Source organism: Alosa alosa, chromosome 13 (assembly GCF_017589495.1).
Source record: "Alosa alosa isolate M-15738 ecotype Scorff River chromosome 13, AALO_Geno_1.1, whole genome shotgun sequence".
NCBI classification, from domain to species: domain Eukaryota; kingdom Metazoa; phylum Chordata; class Actinopteri; order Clupeiformes; family Clupeidae; genus Alosa; species Alosa alosa.
The window spans coordinates 13,421,208-13,443,047 of NC_063201.1; the positions used below are offsets into that span (position 1 = coordinate 13,421,208).

At 49.5% G+C, this 21,840-nt stretch overlaps 1 protein-coding gene across 1 annotated transcript in view; it reads right to left on the reverse strand.

Moving 5' to 3' along the window:
* The window catches only part of bbs9 (Bardet-Biedl syndrome 9), a 159,601-nt gene that overhangs the window by 121,732 nt on the left and 16,029 nt on the right, over window positions 1-21,840 (reverse strand). Inside the window, exons 6-13 of the mRNA XM_048260719.1 lie at window positions 20,229-20,403; window positions 16,192-16,276; window positions 15,690-15,873; window positions 12,614-12,743; window positions 5,714-5,895; window positions 4,538-4,614; window positions 4,333-4,386; window positions 3,477-3,579 (exon numbers count right to left, since the gene is read on the reverse strand). Coding sequence (XP_048116676.1) covers window positions 3,477-3,579; window positions 4,333-4,386; window positions 4,538-4,614; window positions 5,714-5,895; window positions 12,614-12,743; window positions 15,690-15,873; window positions 16,192-16,276; window positions 20,229-20,403 — 990 coding nt within the window. The remainder of the gene's footprint in view (window positions 1-3,476; window positions 3,580-4,332; window positions 4,387-4,537; window positions 4,615-5,713; window positions 5,896-12,613; window positions 12,744-15,689; window positions 15,874-16,191; window positions 16,277-20,228; window positions 20,404-21,840) is intronic.

A 21,840-nucleotide genomic window follows, 5' to 3' on the forward strand; every position in this document is an offset into this window, starting at 1 on the left:
GAGAGAGAGAAAAGTGAGGACGAAACAGACAGAGAGAGAGAGAGAGAGAGAGATAGAGAGAGAGGGAGGGAGAAAGAGAGAGAGAGAGAAGGAGAGGTTTCTCATCAACATGTGTTCTACCCCCCGGGCAGGTTTTGACAATCTGAGAGAAATCTGAAGCAGACGGCTGCAAAACAATGGAGATAACCAGGAGGGTCGGCAGCCACTGCCAACACTGGACACGTGAAACCTATGGCGCCTAATTAAAATGCATCTCAACACTGTGTGTGTGTGTGTGTGTGTGTGTGTGTGTGTGTGTGTGTGTGTGTGTGTGTGTGTGTGTGTGTGTGTGTGTGTGTGTGTGTAAGATAGAGTAGGAATGTGCATGTGTCAGTATGTGTCCGCTGTTTGTGTTTGTGGAGTGTGTCTGTTTGTGTCTGTGTGTATGAGAGAGCTAGTATGTTTGAGATCGAGATCGAGCGTTTGTGTGTGTCTGCACTAAACACAGGCCTGGCTGCCAAGCACTAATGGCTGAAGCACTTGAATGTAGCATTGGAGGCTGACGCTTTGGGGTCAGGTGAAACCCTAGGACACCGGCCAAGAAAGAAAGAGCCCCTGTGTGTTGGTGTGTGTGTGTGTGTGTGTGTGTGTGTATGCGCGTGTGTGTGTGTATGTATGTGTGTGTGTGTGTGTGTGTGTGTGTGTGTGTGTGTGTGTGTCGACTTACTTCAAGGCGGTTGTTGCACTTTGACATGAACATGGCCATGGCAGGTATTCACACAGCAGCAACAAAGCAATACAAAACCCAACCAGACAACACTACACAACCAAACAACACTACACAACCAAACAACACTACACAACCAAACAACACTACACAACCAAACAACACTACACAACCAAACAACACTACACAACCAAACAACACTACACAACCAAACAACACTACACAACCAAACAACACTACACAACCAAACAACACTACACAACCAAACAACACTACACAACCAAACAACACTACACAACCAAACAACACTACACAACCAAACAACACTACACAACCAAACAACACTACACAACCAAACAACACTACACAACCAAACAACACTACACAACCAAACAACACTACACAACCAAACAACACTACACAACCAAACAACACTACACAACCAAACAACACTACACAACCAAACAACACTACACAACCAAACAACACTACACAACCAAACAACACTACACAACCAAACAACACTACACAACCAAACAACACTACACAACCAAACAACACTACACAACCAAACAACACTACACAACCAAACAACACTACACAACCAAACAACACTACACAACCAAACAACACTACACAACCAAACAACACTACACAACCAAACAACACTACACAACCAAACAACACTACACAACCAAACAACACTACACAACCAAACAACACTACACAACCAAACAACACTACACAACCAAACAACACTACACAACCAAACAACACTACACAACCAAACAACACTACACAACCAAACAACACTACACAACCAAACAACACTACACAACCAAACAACACTACACAACCAAACAACACTACACAACCAAACAACACTACACAACCAAACAACACTACACAACCAAACAACACTGTGTGTGTGTGTGTGTATGTATGTGTGTGTGTGTGTGTGTGTGTGTGTGTTCGCGTGAGTGTGTGTGGGTGTGTCAGCTCTGATTGGTATGCCTTTAGCCTAATGATGCATTTAACTTCGAGCATGTGGAATCGGCAAATGATCTACTAACCTGCCACCACTACTGCTGCTGCTTCTGGCCGCCTCACTGGACGCAGAACAGATGCAAACAAACCCTCTCTTCACCCCCACCCCGCGAGCAGCTGACCTCAGAACAGTGAGAGTCCCCGCGCCCCCGCGGTCCCTACCTGCTGTGCACTGTACAGCAGCCAGTTAAAAGAGGGCTCTTTAAGACATGTTTTCTGGAAAGCTCCGATTCGATGGCATCACCTGGCCAGCGCCGCCGGGTCTGTGCGTGGCACGGCCATCGCTCTCTGACGCATAGAGCCGCGGAAATGGAGGGAGCTGACCTCTTGAAGTCACACACACACACACACACACAGAAACACACACTTGCGGAGACAGGCTAGGGCCTGCTCCCAGCCCCTTTTGTCTCCACAGTGACAAGTGCAAGTGGTCTGGCTCTGTGAAGATTCACCTCTGTCAGGGAGGCTGTGAACCAGAGGGGGCCAAAAGGGTTCCCAGAGGGGGTGGAGGGGGTGTCTGTGTGTGTGCATGAGTGTGAGTGTGAGTGTGAGTGTGTGTTGAGGGGGATGGGTGGAGGTGGGTGGGATAAAAAGCATTGCTTGAGGGGCTGGACCATTCATCTTCTGTGTCTTGTGTGTGTGGTCATTACCCCTCCCCAGGCAGGGCGCGACTTACTTCAAGGCGGTTGTTGCACTTTGACATGAACATGGCCATGGCAGGTATTCACACAGCAGCAACAAAGCAATACAAAACCCAACCAGACAACACTACACAACTATACAACACTACACAACCAAACAACACTACACAACCAAACAACGCTACACAACTACACCACACTACACAACCAAACAACACTACACAACCAAACAACACTACACAACTCCACCACACTACGCCAACAAAACACTACACCACAATACGCCAACCAAACAACACTACACAACTACACCACACTATGTCAACCAAACAACACTACACAACACTACCCAAATACACCACACTACACAACACAACGCCAACTACACCACACTACACCAACTACACAACACTACACAACTACAGTACACAACATTACACAACTACACAAAAGCAAAGTCCAAGAGACAGATGACTTAGATCCATGTATATTCTGATCATGCAGTGAGCCAGTTAAGAGACCAAACCTCTCTCTGTCCTACAGTAGGAGTTCACTAGAGTCTTCCAGTAATGTGACTGTGCCTCACAAAAGGCCAAGCCTTTCATTCTGGCCAGCGTGTCCTTAGACAACCCAGCGGTTACATTGGCTAAGGGTATGCACATGATGCTATGCTACTAATGCAGTCACCTGAATTACATTAATGACCAAAGACAGCAAACAGTCTGGCACCTTCTCTGTGGACTGACTGGTTGCTGGACATTGCAACCTACTGTAACTCCTAACTGTACACAGGACAAACCTCTCAAATAATCTTATCTAATGTTATAGCCCTTATTGTATTACTGATTGTCAACACACAACACACACAGACGTGCACACACACACACACACACACACACAACTCAATATTTCACTCTCTATCGCACACACTCACTCTCTCTCACACACACACACACAATTACTCTCTCTATTACACTCTCTCTCTTTTCTTGACACAATAACACACACACACACACACAGCTACCCTCATTCACACTCTCTCCTTTGACTCAGGTCTTGTTTCCCTCTCTCTAGAGCCTTACCCAGAGAGTCCAGGACAAACTGGTCCTGTGAGACGGCCAACGGGGGCTGAACACACACAGTTATCTTGGGGCTCTGCACTGCGTTCCGACTCTTCACCTTGATCTGTGAGAAAGCAATGGAGGAACATAAGAAGGCAGCGGCAGGGGGTGAAGTATGGCAATAAAAGGTTGTGAAATATAAGACAGGCAGACGTTGACAAACACGCACAAAACAGAGTGAAAGTAAGTAATAAACAGAGGAGGACATGAAAGATTAGACAGACGGGAGAGGTGGATATCCAAGGAGAAACATCAACTGTGACATGGAGGGAGCATGAAACAGGGCAGCATGCAGCTTCCAGCGGACGGTTAAGCAGGGGGATCCGTTTTATATGGATCTTTGGAAGGATTAGAGACCAAAGGAAAAGGATAGAACCCGAGAGGAACACCCGCGCGGATGAAGTTTGTGTGCGTGTGTGTGTGTGTGTGTGTGCGTGTGTGTCTGTATGTGTGTGTGTGTATGTATATGTGTGTGTGTATGTATATGCGTGCGTGTACGTATGTGTCCATGTGTGTGCGTGTGTGTGCGTACGCATATGTGTGTGCGTGTATGCATATGTGTATGTCTGTGTGTGTGTGTGTGTGTGTGTGTGTGTCTGTGTGTGTATGTATATGTGTATGTGTGTGTGTGTGTGTGTGTGCATGTGCGTGTGTGTGTGTGTGTGTGTGTGTGTGTAACTGAGTAAAAAGCACATAACAGATAGAATGAAGGAACGTCAAGCAGTCAATTCAACCTCTAAGCATTTGTCATTATCCATGAGGACACTTGAGGCCAGCCTGCTAGAGTGACATTAATAACAGACAACCGTCTCCATACCTGAACAGTGACGGAGGGGACAGCCGTGCCGTTGATCTCAGGGAGGAGGGCTTGCTGCAGGGCAGACAGAAGGAGAGAGAAAAATGGGGACAGGGACAGATGAGGCTAATTTAATCATAACGCTAAGGTCACTATTGTACTGTACAAGTGGACATCAAAGAAACGTGTGAGAGAGAAATTGACCAATATTAAAATGCTGGCATACCGAGACGGCATCCAAATCTGTGGAGACGGAGGCTGTGATAATCAAGTCATCCTCTATGTCTGCCCTTGGAAGGATGTCTGAGAGAGAGAGGGGGAAAAAAGTGATAGAGAGAGAGAGGGAGAGAGGGAGAGAGGGAGAGAAAGAGAGTGCATGGGTGTGAGACAGACAGAGAACAGCGTGACAGAGAGAAGGATAGCACTAGGAATGTTTTGAGTTGTGAGGAGCGGAGAGGAGTGGACGTTCTCAGGCCCTGGCGGTGCGCGAGCCTCTCTGTGTTCCCATGGCGCTGGCCGGACCTGACCACACCCTCGCCTCAAACCGGCCGGCAGTAAAACGCAATCCTCCCCGGAGACGGAAGGGCCGCAGCGGCCAGACACTGCCGTAAATTCACACAGAGGTGAATCTCCCCCACGTCAAACACACCGAGCACTCGCAGCCCGCAGAACTTTATTAGGGAGGACAGAGCTGGGGTGTGTGTGTGTGGGGGGGGTTGAGCCCTGTCTCAAACTGGACACAAACGAGAGAGAGAGAGCAGAAGGGTGGAGGTATGGGGGCAGTTTTCCATCGCCTTCCCAACAGGTGGGGTCCTGATGCACACTGGCCCTCTCTCTTCCAGCAGGCCAGGGGCTCATAAAATGCTGTGGTACCACCACAACACCTGGGCAACGGCTACAGTTACAGACAGGATATTTATTCAAGCTACCTGTATAGGGCACTTGGCAGAGACATTAAAAGGTGCTTGGAAAGGGGGGGGAGAACCTTTATGTTTGGTCATAAAACAACAGCAACTGACTGATTGATAAAGTATGTTGTAGCTACAACTCTGGGAGTGATTTAGGCGTTCCAGATCAGCAGTGTAGGTTTTGTTGGATGGTTTATGAACGTGAGCTATGCGTACTGGCTTAACCTCAAGGGCCCCGCACAGCAATCTTACAAGTTCAACCTCACATATTAATCCAGGCCTTTTTCACAAGCAACTTTGGACACGGCCTTCACGTACATTCTTTCAACATACATAAATGTCTTCACAGATGGAGATGCAGACCATAAACGGCCACTCCATCCATAGCGCTGTAACTTGCAACCTACTGCACTGACTGAAATGCCCTCCAACAGAAATGACCCAACTGGCACCCGGCAGTCTTTTCTGGCCACGGCTAACCGCCCACGACTTACCCTGGGTCCTGGTGGTCTCTCTGATGATCTTCTGCAGCGACCGCATCTCGGCGTCCACCTCCTCGTAGTTGACTTCACGGGCCTCCACCTTGGGCGCGGTGAAGAAGGAGGGGTCCGTGCCCATGTAAGAGCACTGGAGATGGCCTTCGGAGCTCAGGGTTACCACCAGGCCCTTCAGCTCTCTGGGGGAGGAGGAGGAGAGAGGGATGGAGGGAGAGGAAAAGGAAATTATAGAGAGAGAGAGAAAGAGAGAGGGAGGGAGGGAGGGAGGAGGAGAGAGAGAGAGAGAGAGAGGGAGAGGAAAGGGAAATGAGAGAGATAGAGAGAGAGAGAGAGGAGGAGAGGAGGAGATAGAGAGAGAGAGAGAGAGAGAGAGGGAGAGGAAAGGGAAATTAGAGAGAGAGAGAGAGAGAGAGAGAGAGAGAGGTCAAAGAATCATAAATGCGACTACCCAAGCAGACAAGGCTAAGGTGTGGTGCAAGTGGAAAAAATAAGGAACTGTAGGTAAAGGTATTCATTTTTGGAGAAATTTAATAGCGACTGAGGGGGAAAAAAAACAGAGGCTAGAAAAATAATATAAAAGAAGAATAACAGCCCGATGTAAAACTCGGCGGCCCATAGGAAGAGCCTGCGAACGCTCGCCTGAAAACTAGAGCGATGGAAGCCACCCCGGGCCCCCGGACATGCGGCCGGGACGGGAGGAAGAGAGGGATGGCGCGAGAGTTCGCCCCGACGGGCCCCGGGCTGGCTCAGCAGCCGGAGGAAACGCTGGGCCAGAAACCCTCAGTCCTGTGCGAGTCTGTGTGTGTGTGTGTCTGTGTGTGTGTCTGTGTGTGTGTGTGTGTGTGTGTCTGTGTGTGTGTCTGTGTGTGTGTCTGTGTGTCTGTGTGTGTGTGTGTGCACATGTGTAATGGTGTGGGGAGGGGTGTGGGGGTGTGGGGGGTGCTCCCGCGTCTCACGGATCGCTACCCCAGAGGAAGAGGGCCAGGGCTCAGCGGGCCGGCTGGCCCGAGCTAGCCTAAGCGGGCCTAGCGGAGCCGAGTTGCTAACTGCTTGCAGATGTGTTGTCTTTCCGAGCCAGGCGAAGCCGTAATTCCAGCGGAGGCCCAAGGCAATGCCAGAGCCCGCACCTGCATGGGAGGGCAGGGTGTCTGAAGGGGGATAAAAAAAACTTTATAGCAGCGTCTCTCACACACACACACACACACACACATACATACATATACACACATATACAAACAAACACAAACTCACACTTGAAAACTACAGCCATGGCCACAATGCTTTCCAGAGAATGTCACACACACACACCTACACACAAATCCCAACACACCCACTCAACCCCTAAGCATTGCCAACCTACAACCTTTAGCTGTTTACGTCACCCCCTAATGACCCACCCATGACCTTCTAAGGTCATACTTGACCTGACACTGACCCTTCCAGCACCTCACTCACTGGCCCCCTAAATCTCACTCAAACCACAGATGCCCCCCAGGCACACACACACATGCTCACACACACACACACACACACACACACACACACACACTCCACCGTCCGCCATTGTGATTCACCCACCTCCCCCCTGCATGACCACAGCTTCACTCACCCACCCCAAGAGTGCAACCTAATGCTGTGTGCACCCCCCAACTCACTGCCCCCCCCAACCCACCTCACTACAGTAAATGAGAGTCATCCACAAGCAACAAACCTCACCCCCCCCAAACCTCCATCCCCTGCCATGGTCCACTTCACTTGCATGCACTCTGATCATTACCAACCGCCATGACTCACCCCAAACACAGACCACAAATCTACCTTAAACCCATTTACATAAATCCCACTGAACCGTACCCAGGCTGGATGGAATCTCTCGCTCGCTCAGATTCACTGGATCCCCCTCGCTGCTCACCGCACCAGGCCGTCTCAGCGTTCGCCGGGGGGTGGGATGTTGTGGGTAGTAGGGGGGGGGTCGTGACTGAGTAGCGCGCTCGCTGTAATCCCGACTGACAGAGCGACCAGGAGGCTGTCACCACGCCGCAGGGGAAGCTCTAGACTTCCTGACGTTGACAGTGCTGCACCGAGCGCCTCAGATTGTGGTGCAGAGATTGGGTGGCAGCTGAGAAAGGCTTCTGGAGAGTGAGCTGCTGTAGTGTGTGTTTGTGTGTGTGTGTGTGTGTGTGTGTGTGTGTGTGTGTGTGTGTGTGTGCGCCTGTTGAGAGTTTGGAGCGAGAGAAGGTAATGAAATAGGAAAGATCCCCATCAGCGGGATCATTAAATGACATTTTAAACCCCTAACCACTGCAGCAGCCCGCTGACACAGAATGGCCACCAGCACGGTTGTGGAAGACTAGCCTGCACAGTGTACGGTGTGTGTGTGTGTGTGTGTGTGTGTGTGTGTGTGTGTGTTTCATGTGTTTTAGCCTACATATATTCCCTAGTGCAGTGGTCCCCAAACTTTTTCTTCCGAGGGCCAGCTCACTATGCCTAGCTCTAAGAGAGGGCCAGAGACTCGGAGTATATCAGTAACCATAAATAGCTTAGCGCTGTGAACAAAGGCAGTCTACCTTAATTGAATATTCCATTACATTTAATCTATAGGCTATTCCAATTTAATACCATTGTTATCTGTGTTTATATTGCCATCATGCCATATCAGTGTAAAATGTAGCTCAAATGAAATAATAATAATAGCATTCTCAAAACTATAAGCAGGGAGTCCCAAAAGTATATTTTGAACTCTGAACTTTGCATAGGCTACACAGCTCAAGTTGTGAACAAGCAATATCCTACAAATAATTTAAAGTTCTCAAACTATGAGTTTTATGAAGTGGTGGCAGAAACATCTGAAATGACCACCATTCTAACTTTCACTCACCTGATGAGAACTTTGTGAACTCTGTATGAACATTTGAACAAGAGTGAATAAAAAATATAAATAATTATACCAGAAAGTTCCAGAATTATGACTTGAATAGAAGTTAGTTAGTTATTATAAATTAATTGATACATTTTTAGAATACTTTGAGCACTGATGCAGTCAGCAGAGGCCTCTTACATTGTTTGCAGGTAGGCCTACTATACATTTCATTCTGTTTTCGATGGCAAATGCGAAACAGCGACAAAACAACCACCAGTGGACAAAAAGAGTATTACATGTGTACTGTTAAGACCCGCCATAGAGAATGAATGGGGGAAATTACGGAGGTTATCGTTTGACGATGTCGTACTCCCGTGCGGGCCGGATCCTATATACCAAGGACATGTTTTGGGGGACCACCTAAAATGAGGTGGCGGGCCGTATCCGGCCCGCGGGCCGTAGTTTGGGGACCACTGCCCTAGAGTGTGTGCCCATCTGTATTTACATAAATGAATGCACATGTGTGTGAATGAATGTAGCTCTGTCAGTATACAGGAACATATATGCCAGGCCATGGGCCTGTGTGTGCATAGATACATATGTGTGTGTGTGTGTGTGTGGTGTGTGTGTGTGTGAGTGTGTTGGTTCTGTGACTGTGGTCCGGAACTGTACAGAGTGTCTGTATAGGTTGCTCTGCTGTGTTTGTATGTATTTGGCATGTGTGTGCATGTCTCAGTGGGATTATGTTTGTACATGCACATATGGGTCTGCACCTCATGTTGCATGAGTATGTATACATCCAAATGTAAGTGCCTTAATTCAATTTTGTATTTTCAGCAAATATTTATCAGCTTGTCCAGTGGGAACTACTGAAGTCCATGTGGATAAGTGTTTTAGTGTGTGTGTGTGTGTGTGTGTGTGTGTGTGTCAGTATGTGCATGCTTGCATGTATGTTATTGTGTGTGTATGTGTGCGGGGGCGGGGGTATGCCTATGTGTGTGTCTGTGTGTATGCATGTGTGTGTGTATATATGTGTGTGTCCGGCGGGAGGTGTGTTGGTTTAGAGCCTTGTGGCGCGGCTCGCTGTGGGGTCTCGGCCTCCCTGCTGCTTCCTGCAGGCGGGGCGGGCCGGTGCGGCCGGCCGGCATCCTGGGCGATCTGGGTGGTAAGAGCGTCCAGCTGTGAAACGGCAGCGCTGGAACAGGCGCTAATTCTGGAGACGTCCGAGGCCCCTGCGGTCGGCCCGGCCCTTTCATAAGGTTCACGTACCATGGCCCCCTTAAGGAGCTTTAAGGAGGGGCCCAGCGCAAAAAAAAAAAAAACAGGACGAGGAGAGAAGAGAAAAAAAAAGTCCAGGGTGTGGTGCACAGTAGACACGTTTACTTTTCCTCATTTAATAGACGCTTTTATCCAAAGCCACTTGCTGGACTGTCAAATGTTATCAGTGCTGACGCTCACAGTAAACTGAGAGCTTGAGGGCTCAGTCAACCCGTGACATGCACTGTTGTGTGTGTACTGTATGAAGGCATGCTCTACACACACACACACACTGAGGTGTTAAAGCTCTAAGCCTTGTGAAGCTAGATATATATTTCCTCAGGAAAACTCAGGGAGAACATAAAGCTAAATGTGGGTGGCAATGATTTGCGTGTCTAACGCTGAGCTTTGAAAAAGTACACCGATGATCCAACGGCTTGTGAGGGTGGAGGTAATGGAATTCCCCATGCCTCAGAAGAGAACAGTGGTGGAGAGTGGTGGTGTTTTTGACTAATTGTTGGGTTTTAAGTGGAAAGTCAGACTTGTTTGCGTCCATTTCAATGTCATCAAATTGAAACGTGGCGGTGCTAACACGTACCGTCATACAAAGTAACACAAGGCCACATTTGGGCCCTTCCCTGGCTTCTTTCCCAAATAAAACCATAACTGGAGTGGAGGGCCGGTAGCATGTCAGGCACGTACTCATGCTGGACAGCGATGCCCGGAGGTGCAAGCAGTGATTTACAGCCTCTCATTACAAACACATCAGCTCCAAAGACATAAATGGGCGTTGATCTAAAGTGCATCATTATTCATCAGTGTTTGTTCAACAATTGTGCAAAATTATGGCCTGATTACGGCCATTTTGACCATGATATGAGCTCCCTTATCTGTCTAGATTGGCGGACTGATAAAAAAAAAAAAAACATGCTAAGGTCATTTCCTGTGTGACGAGGCTGTGAGAAAATGCATTTTATGATCAAATCACGTCAAAACAATTAACATTCGATTTGCCATTAACAATGAGGGAGTGGTAGGATAAATTGATGGGGGTTTTTGTCGGAAGAGCACCATACATAGACAGAAAAATGGGGTGATGACAAAGAAACAGAGACTCTCCTTCCCTCTGTTGGCTTAATAGGTCAAAGACAGGAGGCCCACCCATTTACCCACTTGGGAACAGAATGTGTGTGGGTTTGTGTGTGTGTGTGTGTGTGTGTGTGTGTGTGGTGTGTTTGCGCATCGTGGGTCCGGGGCAGGTCGAGATCTGAGCCCGTCGCAAGGACAAAAACCTCATTTAGGGGCCGATGACAGACACACTCTTTTAATGTGGGCCTAATATCATTGGAGAGGAGCAGACAAAAAAAGAGCGAGTGACCCATGGAGGGGGAGCGCCGCCGAAACGGCCCGTCGGCCCCCGCAGTGCCCCCTCCTCCTCCACCCCAACCCCAACCCTCGGCCTCGCCACGCCAGGCCCCACAGGGGTATCCGTTACGTTATCAGATGAGAAAGAATCCCGGTAAACAGTCACAGCCAGAGAAGAAAGAGAGAGGGGGGAAGAGGGAGAGAGAGAGAGAGAGAGAGAGAGAGAGAGAGAGAGAGAGAGAGAGAGAGAGACAGACAGAGGAGTGGAAAAGAAAACGCAAAAGCACACACAACCACTCACTCCCCACTCCAATAGGAGGGGGAGGAGAATTTGGTGAATCTCACGCTCGGTTTTCAAGCCGCGCTCTGGGACTTATAGCATGCAACTCTCAGACACACACGCACACACACTGGCACACACACTCACGCACGCGCACACACACACACACACAAACAAACAAACAAACAAAAGTCAAAACCTGCCTGGCAGCAATGGCACTGCACAAACTAATAGCAAAACAAAAACTGGGGATACAGATGGGATTTATAATAGGATGTATGTTGGTGCTGGTGCTTAAGACACTGGGCTTGGGTTGTGTTGGACTTAGACTTATAAACTCTAAACGCTGTGCCAGTGGGCTGTGAGTGTGTGTGTGTGCGTGTGTGTGTGTGTGTGTGTGTGTGTGTGTGTATGTGTGTGTATGTATGTGTATGTATGTGTGTGTGAGAGAGAGAGACAGAGAGAGAGAGAGAGATAGTGGGTTTAAGTGTGAGTGTGTGTATGAAAGTGTAAGCCTGAATGTGTTTACGTGTGTGTGTGTGTGTGTGTGTGTGTGTGTGTGTGTGTGTGTGTGTGTGTGTGTGTGTGTGTGTGTGTATCTGGACATGTGATGGGAGATTAGTGCCACTGTCACGTAGGGTCCAGACCATGTGTGCAGTCATTTGAAGTGTGCCGTCAGTGAGCGCCGAGTCAGTGAGCGCTGACTGGCCTGATGTGCCACTTTGAAGAGAGCGAGAGCTGTTCTCTCTGAACGCTGGACAGCCCAGAGGAAAAGCGTGTCGGCCAAAGTGCAGCGGACGTGTCCAGACGCAGCAAGCCTCCTGCACAATTACAGTGCGAGCAAGCTGAGCGCGCTCAGATGTCAGATGGACAGCTCAGGAGAGGAAAATGAGCAGCTCAAAGCTAAACAGAGCCCAAGTGTTCCTGAAGTCCTCCGTTTAGGACAATCGCAACAGCAGAGGAAAAAGCACAGAGAAAGGACCCAAGACATCTGAGAGATGACCTCAATGGAGTAACATGAGCTCAGCCAATTCTCCAATTCTCTCACACACACACACACATACACACATACATACACACACATACAAACACACACATACATACACACAGACAAAGTGTTTAACTATATACTTACTGGAAGTTGGCGACCCGCACAGCCACAGGTACACAGGCCAGTTGGGCGGCCCACTTGAGGGTGATATCCTCATAGACCAGCAGCATGTTGTTATGGTTAGCCATTAGCACGTTGCTCGTCCCCTCGCCAACTGTGGAGCACAAAGAGAGACGGGGGAAAATCAAAAGGGTTTTTATTTGCCATGGAAAACTACAGTACAGTACAAAACAACAGTAAATACCAAACGCTGGCGTCCAGAACGTGACCATGTCAAAACCATGGGGGCGCTCGGCCAGGGGTTTCTCCCCGCCTCCGCGTCTAGAGTCTAGAAGCAGCGGGGAAGGTTCCAGAAAGGCGGACAGGCTAGCGCGCTGGCACGGACGCACTGGGTGTGCCGCTGAGACAGAACAGCCTATTGGTGCAAAGTGGCAGGATGCACCCCTGTACAGGTAGTGAAGAGGGCCAAAAGACCCCTTGTCCCTTGATGCGTCTGCAAATGCCAATGGCTACTTCAAAGCCAACTCTCAGGTCTTGTTGCTCATTTTCCATAAAAAGAGCGGACTGCAAGGCCAAGGCTACTGCCCCCTTAAAAAAAAAAAAAAAAACTCCATCCTCCACCCAATCCATCTCCCCCTTCCCCCAAAACTTCCTCCGTCTGAAGCCAAGTATCATAAAAATAGCTCTCCATCAGACGGACATATGGCAGTGGTTTTACTGGAACGACCTCACCTTGAGATGGTGTGTGTGTGTGTGTGTGTGTGTGTGTGTGTGTGTGTGTGTGTGTGTGCCTGTGTGTGTGTGTATGTTTTGTGTGTCTGGACAGTGTGTGTGCCCAGAGATGGAAGTTATTAAGATGGGAGATTAGTGCCACTGTCACGTAGGGTCCAGACCATGTCTCTGGATAAAAGGGTGGGCGGTGATGTGAAGGCGAATAGTTTGCAGAAGGAGAAAGGTTGCCATATTGTTCTGGGCCAAGGTGAAACCTGTTAAATATACCAAAATGTCCCGACACACCACGGAGGTTACAGCTAAAACAATGAGAGCTTGGAAGAAACCTGATCTAAAACAAGCTTACCACGGCAGCACAATGGCAGCACAATGGCAGCACAATAGCAGGAGAAGGGGTATCCATTAAGAGAACATTCTTTTCATCAAGCGAGACAGGTTAGAAATGAGCCTTCAGAGTGATGCTGCCGCTCTCTTGGACAAAGCAGCTTGACAAATGCTTTCACCTGTGCATCACGCTTTTACCTGTGCGTCACCATTTCACCTGTGCATCACGCTTTCACCTGTGCATCACGCTTTTACCTGTGCGTCACCATTTCACCAATGCGTCACCATTTCACCTGTGCATCACGCTTTCACCTGTGCGTCACACTTCTGCTGTGGAAGCTGTAGCATATAGTACTGTGGCTCAGACATAGACATACATGGAGAGACCAAAGAGTGTGTGTGCTCATCTGTGTACGTGTGTACGTGTGTGTGTGTGTGTGTGTGTGTGTGTGTGTGTACATGACCGTACCATCCGGAGAAGCAGGTGCCACTGGTTTACTGAGCTTGTGCTGATGCTCTGCCCTCTCGCCTAAGATTATGTCTCCTTTCCCATCCTCTTCCTCTTCCTCTCCTCTCCTCTCTTCTCTTCTCCTTCTCCTCCTCTCCCCTCCCCTCCCCTCTCTTCTACTCTCCTCCTCCTCCTCTTCTCCTCTCCCTCCCCTCTCCTCCTCTCCTCTCCTTCCCTCTCCTCTTCTCCTCTCCTTCCCTCTCCTCTTCTCCTCTCCTCCTCCTCTCCTCCCCTCCTCCCTTCTCCTCCTTCTATTCTCCTCTCCCCTCCCCTTTCCTCTCCTCCTCCCCTCCTCCTCCTCTCCCTCTCCTCCTCCTCCTCCCTCCCTCTCCTCCCATCTCCTCCTCTCCCCTTTCCTCCTCTCCTCTCCTTCCCTCTCCTCTTCTCCTCCCCCTTCCCTCCTCTCCTCCTCTCTTCTCCCCTCCTTTCCTCTCCTCCTCTCTTCTCTCTCCTCCTCTCCTCTCCTCCTCCTCTCCTCCTCACACACAAACAGTGGTCAGCAGCGGCGGCGTAAGTGGACTCAGCTGGAGGGCTCCCGCTGGAAGTCATTATCGGAGCTTCGCTCGGGGATTACCACAGACTACACACAGTTCTCAGAGGCATTCAGCCAGGTGAACACCCCGTGTTTGTGTGCAAGTCTGAGAGAGTGAGTGTGTGTGTGTGTGTGTGTGTGTGTGTGTGTGTGTGTGTGTGTGTTTGTTAGAGAGTGTGTGTGAGTATTTATGCCTGTGTGTGCAAGTGTGTGTGTGTGTGTGTGTGTGTGTGTGTGTGTGTGTGTGTGTTGAAAGCACCTCCCTGTGTGTTTGTGTGAGTGTATGCGTGGGTGTACCGTCCGCGCTATAAACCTCTCTATCCTCCTCTTGCTGAGTCTCTGAAGCAATACTGCCTTGCAGGTTCAGCTTGCCCGCTGCCAAGATGGAGGGAGGAGCAGGTTTGTGTTTAAGCGCCTGGTTTGTGAAACACACCGTGAGACGAGCTTCATGCAGACACGCAAAAGACGTCTGGAAGCACTCCACTTTGGGCTAGTCTTTAGATCTGTTCCTGTTAACGTGTCCAGGTAAATCCTCTCATCAGAGCCAAGCGTATAAGGTCTGAGTAGCCACAGAGTTCATGAGTATGGCTCTTACTTGTAATAGCCAGCTCCAAATGTACCTTATGGGTTGAGACTGATAATCAGTCACACGCTGGTGAACTTAAAGACTTGACCCTTCTGCGTCCGTTCACAGAGGTCAAGAGAGAAGACATCAGATGTTTGGGAGTACGAGACCTTCACCTCATCATAAATGTCCATCAAACAAGCCAGGTTCTAGCTTCTTTGACTTTGGGTAGGTAGTCCACAAATGGCTCTTGATAAACTCAATTAAAAAGGGGTGTGTAGTGTTGGGGAGAGGCGGGGTTGGCAAGACATTGACTTCTTACTGAGAGGGCCTGGTTCCTCCTTGCCACTGTGTGTTACCTGCAGCATGTCAATGCTCAACTCAACATTACATTAAGAAGGAGGTGCTGGGGGGGTAATTATCTTCCAGGTGCTGTTACCTGCGGCGTAGGGGAAGAAGCAGCTGGGGTTGTACTCCAGCTTCTTCATGAAGCGGATCTGCCCGCTGTCCTTCAGGCAGTACAGGCTCCGCTCGCCCAGCACAAAGATGGAGTGGGACGACGACGAGAAGGACAGGATGTAGATGTCCAGGGCCCCCTCGCCCAGAATCAGAGTCCAGTCAGCCTGCGAGAACATTTCAAACATCATTTCAACAGACACTTGGTTATCTCTACTTGTTCTGATTGAAGAGGTAAAAGAAAAACACATATCCATGTATTTTCATGAAGATTGACATGCAATGTTTAACATTGTTGGTTAATGATGTGTCCTTCCTCAACAATGAGAAAGCACACTGAAACAAAATACCGCTTCATTAATAAAAGCCATATGCTCTGTGGCTTTTTCCTTCCTGACATTCTACAAATTGAGCCAAAAGAGAGAAAACACACACACACACACACACACACGAGATTATCTCTATTCATGTCATCCCAGACCCACCTGCAGTCTCTTCCCAGAACTCTTACTCTGCTGCTCGCCCTCGTGTCTGGTGTCTGCGTCCGTGGCGACGGCCAGTGTCTCGTACCTGCGTCAGGAGAAAGCCCACACTCGCGGTCAGCTTGCGGTCTGAGAGACGACCATCTGCGGGCTGCGTACTGGCGCAGTCCATTTCAGACAGACAATGTGCAGACACGTAACTACTGTTCCTGTCGAGTTGTTAAATGTTTTCAGTTAATATACACCCATCTGTTAGCTGAGCGCAGCTCCATCCAAGACCAATCAGACCCTCTGGCAGCCTGACGTGAGCTGCAAATGATTTTTGCGCCCAGTTCTGGTAGCGGAGGCGCTGGCATTGATAACCAAGGCCTGCTCAGTGTTGAGAGCAGGCCTGACAACTGTAAACGCTTTAGGCTGGCAACGCACAAGCAGCAGGATGCCTCCAGCATGGCGGGGAGTGTGAGGAGCACAGACAGTGGGGAGTTAAACTCTCTCTTTCTCTCTCAGTCTGTTTTTGTCCTTGTCTCTCTGTCTGTCTGCCTTTGTCCCTCTCTCTCCTCTCTCTGTCTGTCTGTTTGTCTCTCTCTCTCTCTCTCGGAGTCTGTCTCTCTAACCCACTGTCTGTCTGTCTGTCTGTCTGTCTGTCTGTCTGTCTGTCTGTCTGTCTGTCTGTCTGTCTGTCTGTCTGTCTGTCTGTCTGTCTGTCTCTTTCTTTCTTTCTCTCTCTCTCTTGCTGACCAGTTGAAAGTCGGGTGAGAACGTGGAGCTTGGCCGTGCTCATGTAAACGCAGCTGAGGCAGTGGTGTTGCTCAACGTTGACCCGAGCCAAACGCGCAGAAAGTCATTAGCGCTCGGGCTGGCCTGAGAAACACTCCTGCCTGATTATTCAGAGACATGCACGCGCTGAGTGTGTGCAGACATTCAGCCGGTCGTGCCGACCTACCAGCCCACGGGGAGCACTCACACAGCGCGTGTGTGTGTGTTTGCGTGTTTATGTTTTGTGAAAAACGTGAGGTTGTGTATGTGGGTGTGTGTTCTGCATGTGTGTCTGTGAAAGTATGGTGCACATGTGTGGGGATGTGGGTGGTTCGGAGTTTTTTGGATGAAAAACAAAAGACAGAATTCTGAAGGAGTTAGACTTTCCAAAGCTATCAAAACGCGAACGTGTGTAATGTTATGGAAACCAGAAGGAACAAGCCAAAACGAAGAGTGCACCTTTCTCTCTGCTCTCCAGACACACACACCCACACACACACACACACACACACACACAACCATTTTGTTATTTCAATCAATACGTGCCATGTTTCAGGAGCGACGTGGGCAAGCATGAACCGTGAAAAGAAAAACATGGTTTCTTTTCCTTCCCCCAGGTAGGCCCAGGTAACCAGACGACCCCACACACACACACACACACACACACGGGTAAAAACCACACCACATCGAACCAAGAAAAGCCAATGAGGGTTTAACGCTGGACTAACACTGGCAACAGTGGCCTCCCATTCTCGGAAGCCTCGGGGGACATATTTTAAGCCCCGGCGAGGGGTGCCAAAGGCCCTGTTTGGGCTGCCCTGGATGGTTGCCCTGCAATCATGTGAGATGGCCAAGATGGAGGCGGTGGATGCAGGAGTGGGTGGAGCAGGCAAGGGTGTGAGAGTGTGTGTGTGTGTGTGTGTGTGTGTGTGTGTCTTAGTGCACAGAGGTGGAAGCAGAGCGAAGGTATCATTCAACAGCCAGCGCGGGACATCCCGCCAGAGGAAACAGCGCCCAGTCATTTATATGAAAGAGGATCCTGGGTCGAGCTGGCACAATGCGCACACACACACACACACACAAACATAAATCCCCCTCTATCCAAACCCCGAGCTGCTGAGAAAAACAACTTTACAGGCTAAATAAACTCCCTGGGCTTGCAGATTTTTCTCCAGGCTTGATTTATGCCATGGAGGGCCCGGTCAAGACAGAGCTGCCCGCAAGACGTTTTTACAGTTGGGGCCTCGATGCGGATTAGACAAACCCCCTGCAATAAAAACGCGGCATTCCACCTCTCCTGTCTCGAAAAAGTTCTGCAATGCATGAACTTGGGACGCAGGGAGATCCTTTTCCCGTAATTATTTTGACTGAAATTAATATATACAGTTGGCGCAGTCAGAGAGGTGATGTCAGCATTTCCAGGGCCGCTATCTCATCTGGAGATTCTCCCGATATGGAAAAAGGCCTGGTGTCATGTATGAGAGCTCGACACAATAAACAGCTCATATCCTATATTTCCTCTGCCGCTTCCTCTATCTCTGCTGGACGGGCCGTCTGTCTCCGAGCGTGTTTGGGAACGAAAGGCGACTCCTATTATTGCGGGGCGGCGATGAACGCGGGAGCAGGAAAAATAAACGGGCCACTCCGACGCGGCCCGGCGATCAATGAGTGGAAATTTCATTAGGACACGAAAACGTTCACTTATCGCCGGCCTAACCAGACTCAGCTGTGGAAATAGCGCTCCTCTGCTGTTTGGAGCAGGCTAGCCCAACACCCAATCTGCCATCTGCAGTATCCAATATCCACTATTTTTACCCGCTTTCTCTCTCCTCCTCCTCCTCTCCTCTCCTCTCCTCTCCTCCCTCGCTCCATCCCTCCCCTCCCCCCACCTCCACACTCCGCTCACATGCCCTCTTATTTAAACATGCTGGAGGAGGCGACGGCGGCGGATGTGGTCAGTGGCATGAGATGGAAAATGAACATGGCCTCCCGCTCGCTGCGCTGCGCTGTGCCACGGCCGCATTCTCCAGGCCTGATGCGGAGGTGGGAGGCCCCGACATGTGTGTCTGCCTCCGCCTCTGGAGCTCGCCAATCCTTCTTTCATTCTTTCGCTGGCTGGCTCATTCCCATCTTTCTTTTCTCTTGTTCTCTCTCTTTTCCGTCATTGCTTTTGTTAGTCCGTCACGCCTCCTCCAGCCTTGACTCTCTACTGCTTCCTCTCTCCTCCCTTGTTCTCTCGTTCTTTTCCTTTCTTTCTCTCTCTTTCTCTCGTTCTCTTGAAACTCTAGTCTAGACACATGCGCTACTGAGAAGAAATAGGGGTGGAGTTTCATGGAACGCATAGGAAAGAGCCATGTTCATGTCAAGAGCCATGTTCATGTCCAAGAACTCTCCAGAGCAGTGTTCCAGTGTTCCAGTGTTCCAGTGTTCTGGGGAGAAAGCCTTCAGGGCAGCTTTCCTGTCCACAATGGTTATGGAGGAGAGATGATGAAAGATAGATACAAATTATGAGGCCAAATGTCCGGTGGAAAATGTCAGGATTTGATGTTGGTGTGGTTTGTACATAGTGGTTAGTGGAAGTAGAGGTACATGAGGACATGCTGGACAAACACAGGACGGGATAGTCATCACCCATATCCATATCTGTGGTGTGTGTGTGTGGTGTGTGTGTGTATGTGTGTGTGTGTGTGTGTTTAGGATGGGTTAGGGTCACATGGTAGGGCAAGCACTGACTTACATGCTGGGCTTCAGTGATGTCACTACCTGTGGCTAATTGGGTTAATTGGGCCACCTGTCCAGAGTCCTTGGCTCACACTTAGTTTGCAGGCCTTTGTGAAAAACTGGTTGCCTGAGGCTTGCCTTTCGGGCGTTTGCCTGGTGAGCACGGCAAACAAGGACTACCTTTGTTTTTGCATTTACTTTGGATTGTCACACCACCACCACAACAACAAAAACTTGAACTCCGCAAACATCGACGCTTGGGCTAATCAAGAGCCACGTCGAGAGCTATACTGGGTCAGTGAGAGCCACAGGTAAGTGACCGCTCACTGGAGCTCTGCCAAAGCTCACACACACACACACACACACACATTGCATTCACACAGGGTAGGTTCTACTTCCACGTTGGTACATCCAGGTCCAGTGTGTAGCATAGCGTTGGGATTTTTGCGTTAACGTTACGTTGTGGTCTAAGCTTCAGCTCATGAGTGATTAGAATACCCTAGACCCGTGTGTGTGTGTGTGTGTGTGTGTGTGTGTGTGTGTGTGTGTGTGTGTGTCTGTACCTATAGCTCTCCACCTGGCGGGCGGAGGAGACCGTGAGGAAGGTGTCGGTGTGGGCGCAGTAGCACAGCGGCCCCGGGAGCAGGAAGCCCGGCAAGAAGCGTCCAAAAGCGTAGGTCTCCTGCTCAAAGAACATCAGCATCCCATCCATCGACTGGATACAAATGAAGTGATGACCTGCAAAACACGCACCACGAGTCACTACTCCGCTGCTGACCACAAAACACAGATGGAGGTCTTATATTTCTATATTTCATCTATAATATATATTAATGAGTTATTATTTTTACTGTAATACAATACAATCACTTCAATTATACTGCACTTATACACCAATGTCACTGCACCACTGCTGACTGGAAAACAAATGTAATGTAACTTAATACATAACTTCCCATTTACTGGCCATTCTTTATATTTGACAAAGAACCGTTTGCAGTAACGGGGCCAGTGCCCCAGCGGGAGCACTAATCCATCCAGATGATTTGTACCCCTAATTTGCCCCCTCCAGCAGGGCCTATCCAGGGCTCTGGGGCCGCGGGGTTACAGGCCATATGTTATGTGTGTGGGGGCGGGCGCGGGGGTGGGGGGGGTGGTGGTATTTGGGGGGGGGGCCCTGTGATCACTTCCTCCTGACGAATCTGATATGTGCATTAACACCTCCCCACACTGGCCGGGGACACACACCACCAGACCCCTCGCTTTAGACTAACAGTGTTTATAGAACGCGTGGCACCCATTCAAATCTGCACTTTATGGCACAGAAAATGAGAGCCTGTTCTGCTGTGAGATGGGGAAAAACCCTCACAATGTGCCATAAAAGAGAGATGGAGAAGGGGAGAGAGAGAGAGAGAGAGAAAGAGAAAGAGGAGGGGGAAGAGAGGGCATTTGACAGGAGGGCTGTAATTAGGTCTCTCTGCGCTATTAAAAATCACACACTCATCAACAAGGGTCACTGAGAACCACCACCACACACACACACACACACACACACACACACACACACACACACACACACACACACACACACATACAATACCCACACAATTAATAAAAGCGTATTGCCGGCAGGCAAGTGTTGAGTGGGCTTGATATGTGTGAATATGTGAGTAAAAATTGAGTGTGTGTGTGGCAAAAGCAATGTGTGTGTGTGTGTGTGTGTGTGTGTGTGTGTGTGTGTGTGTGTGGTGGAGAGCAGGCAGGAGGGAAAGCAAAAGCCATTATGGGAGAAAGAGGGAAAAAAGAGAGACTATTTGCATATGTGTTCGTGTCTGAGTGTGAGAGAGTGTGTGTGTGTGTGTGTGTGGTTAAAGAGAGAGAGAAAGAGAATTGGACAGAGAGAGCTTATGCATAATCATATGTGTGTGTGTGTGTGTGTGTGGGAGTTAGGAGAGCAAATGTTTGTGTGTGTATGTGTATGTGTATGTGTGTGTGTATGTGTGTGTGTACAATGGCAGGTCTCCAGCTACCACTCTAAGTAGTATAATTGCAGGGCCAGGCTGGCTTTTTGGGTCAGAACAGGGCCACCCAGCAGTCCTCTCCGCACGCGGCCTTGCGTGGGCCGTTCCACCCCGTACGTCCATCCCCCTCCGTGTCTACTCAGTCTGCACCTGC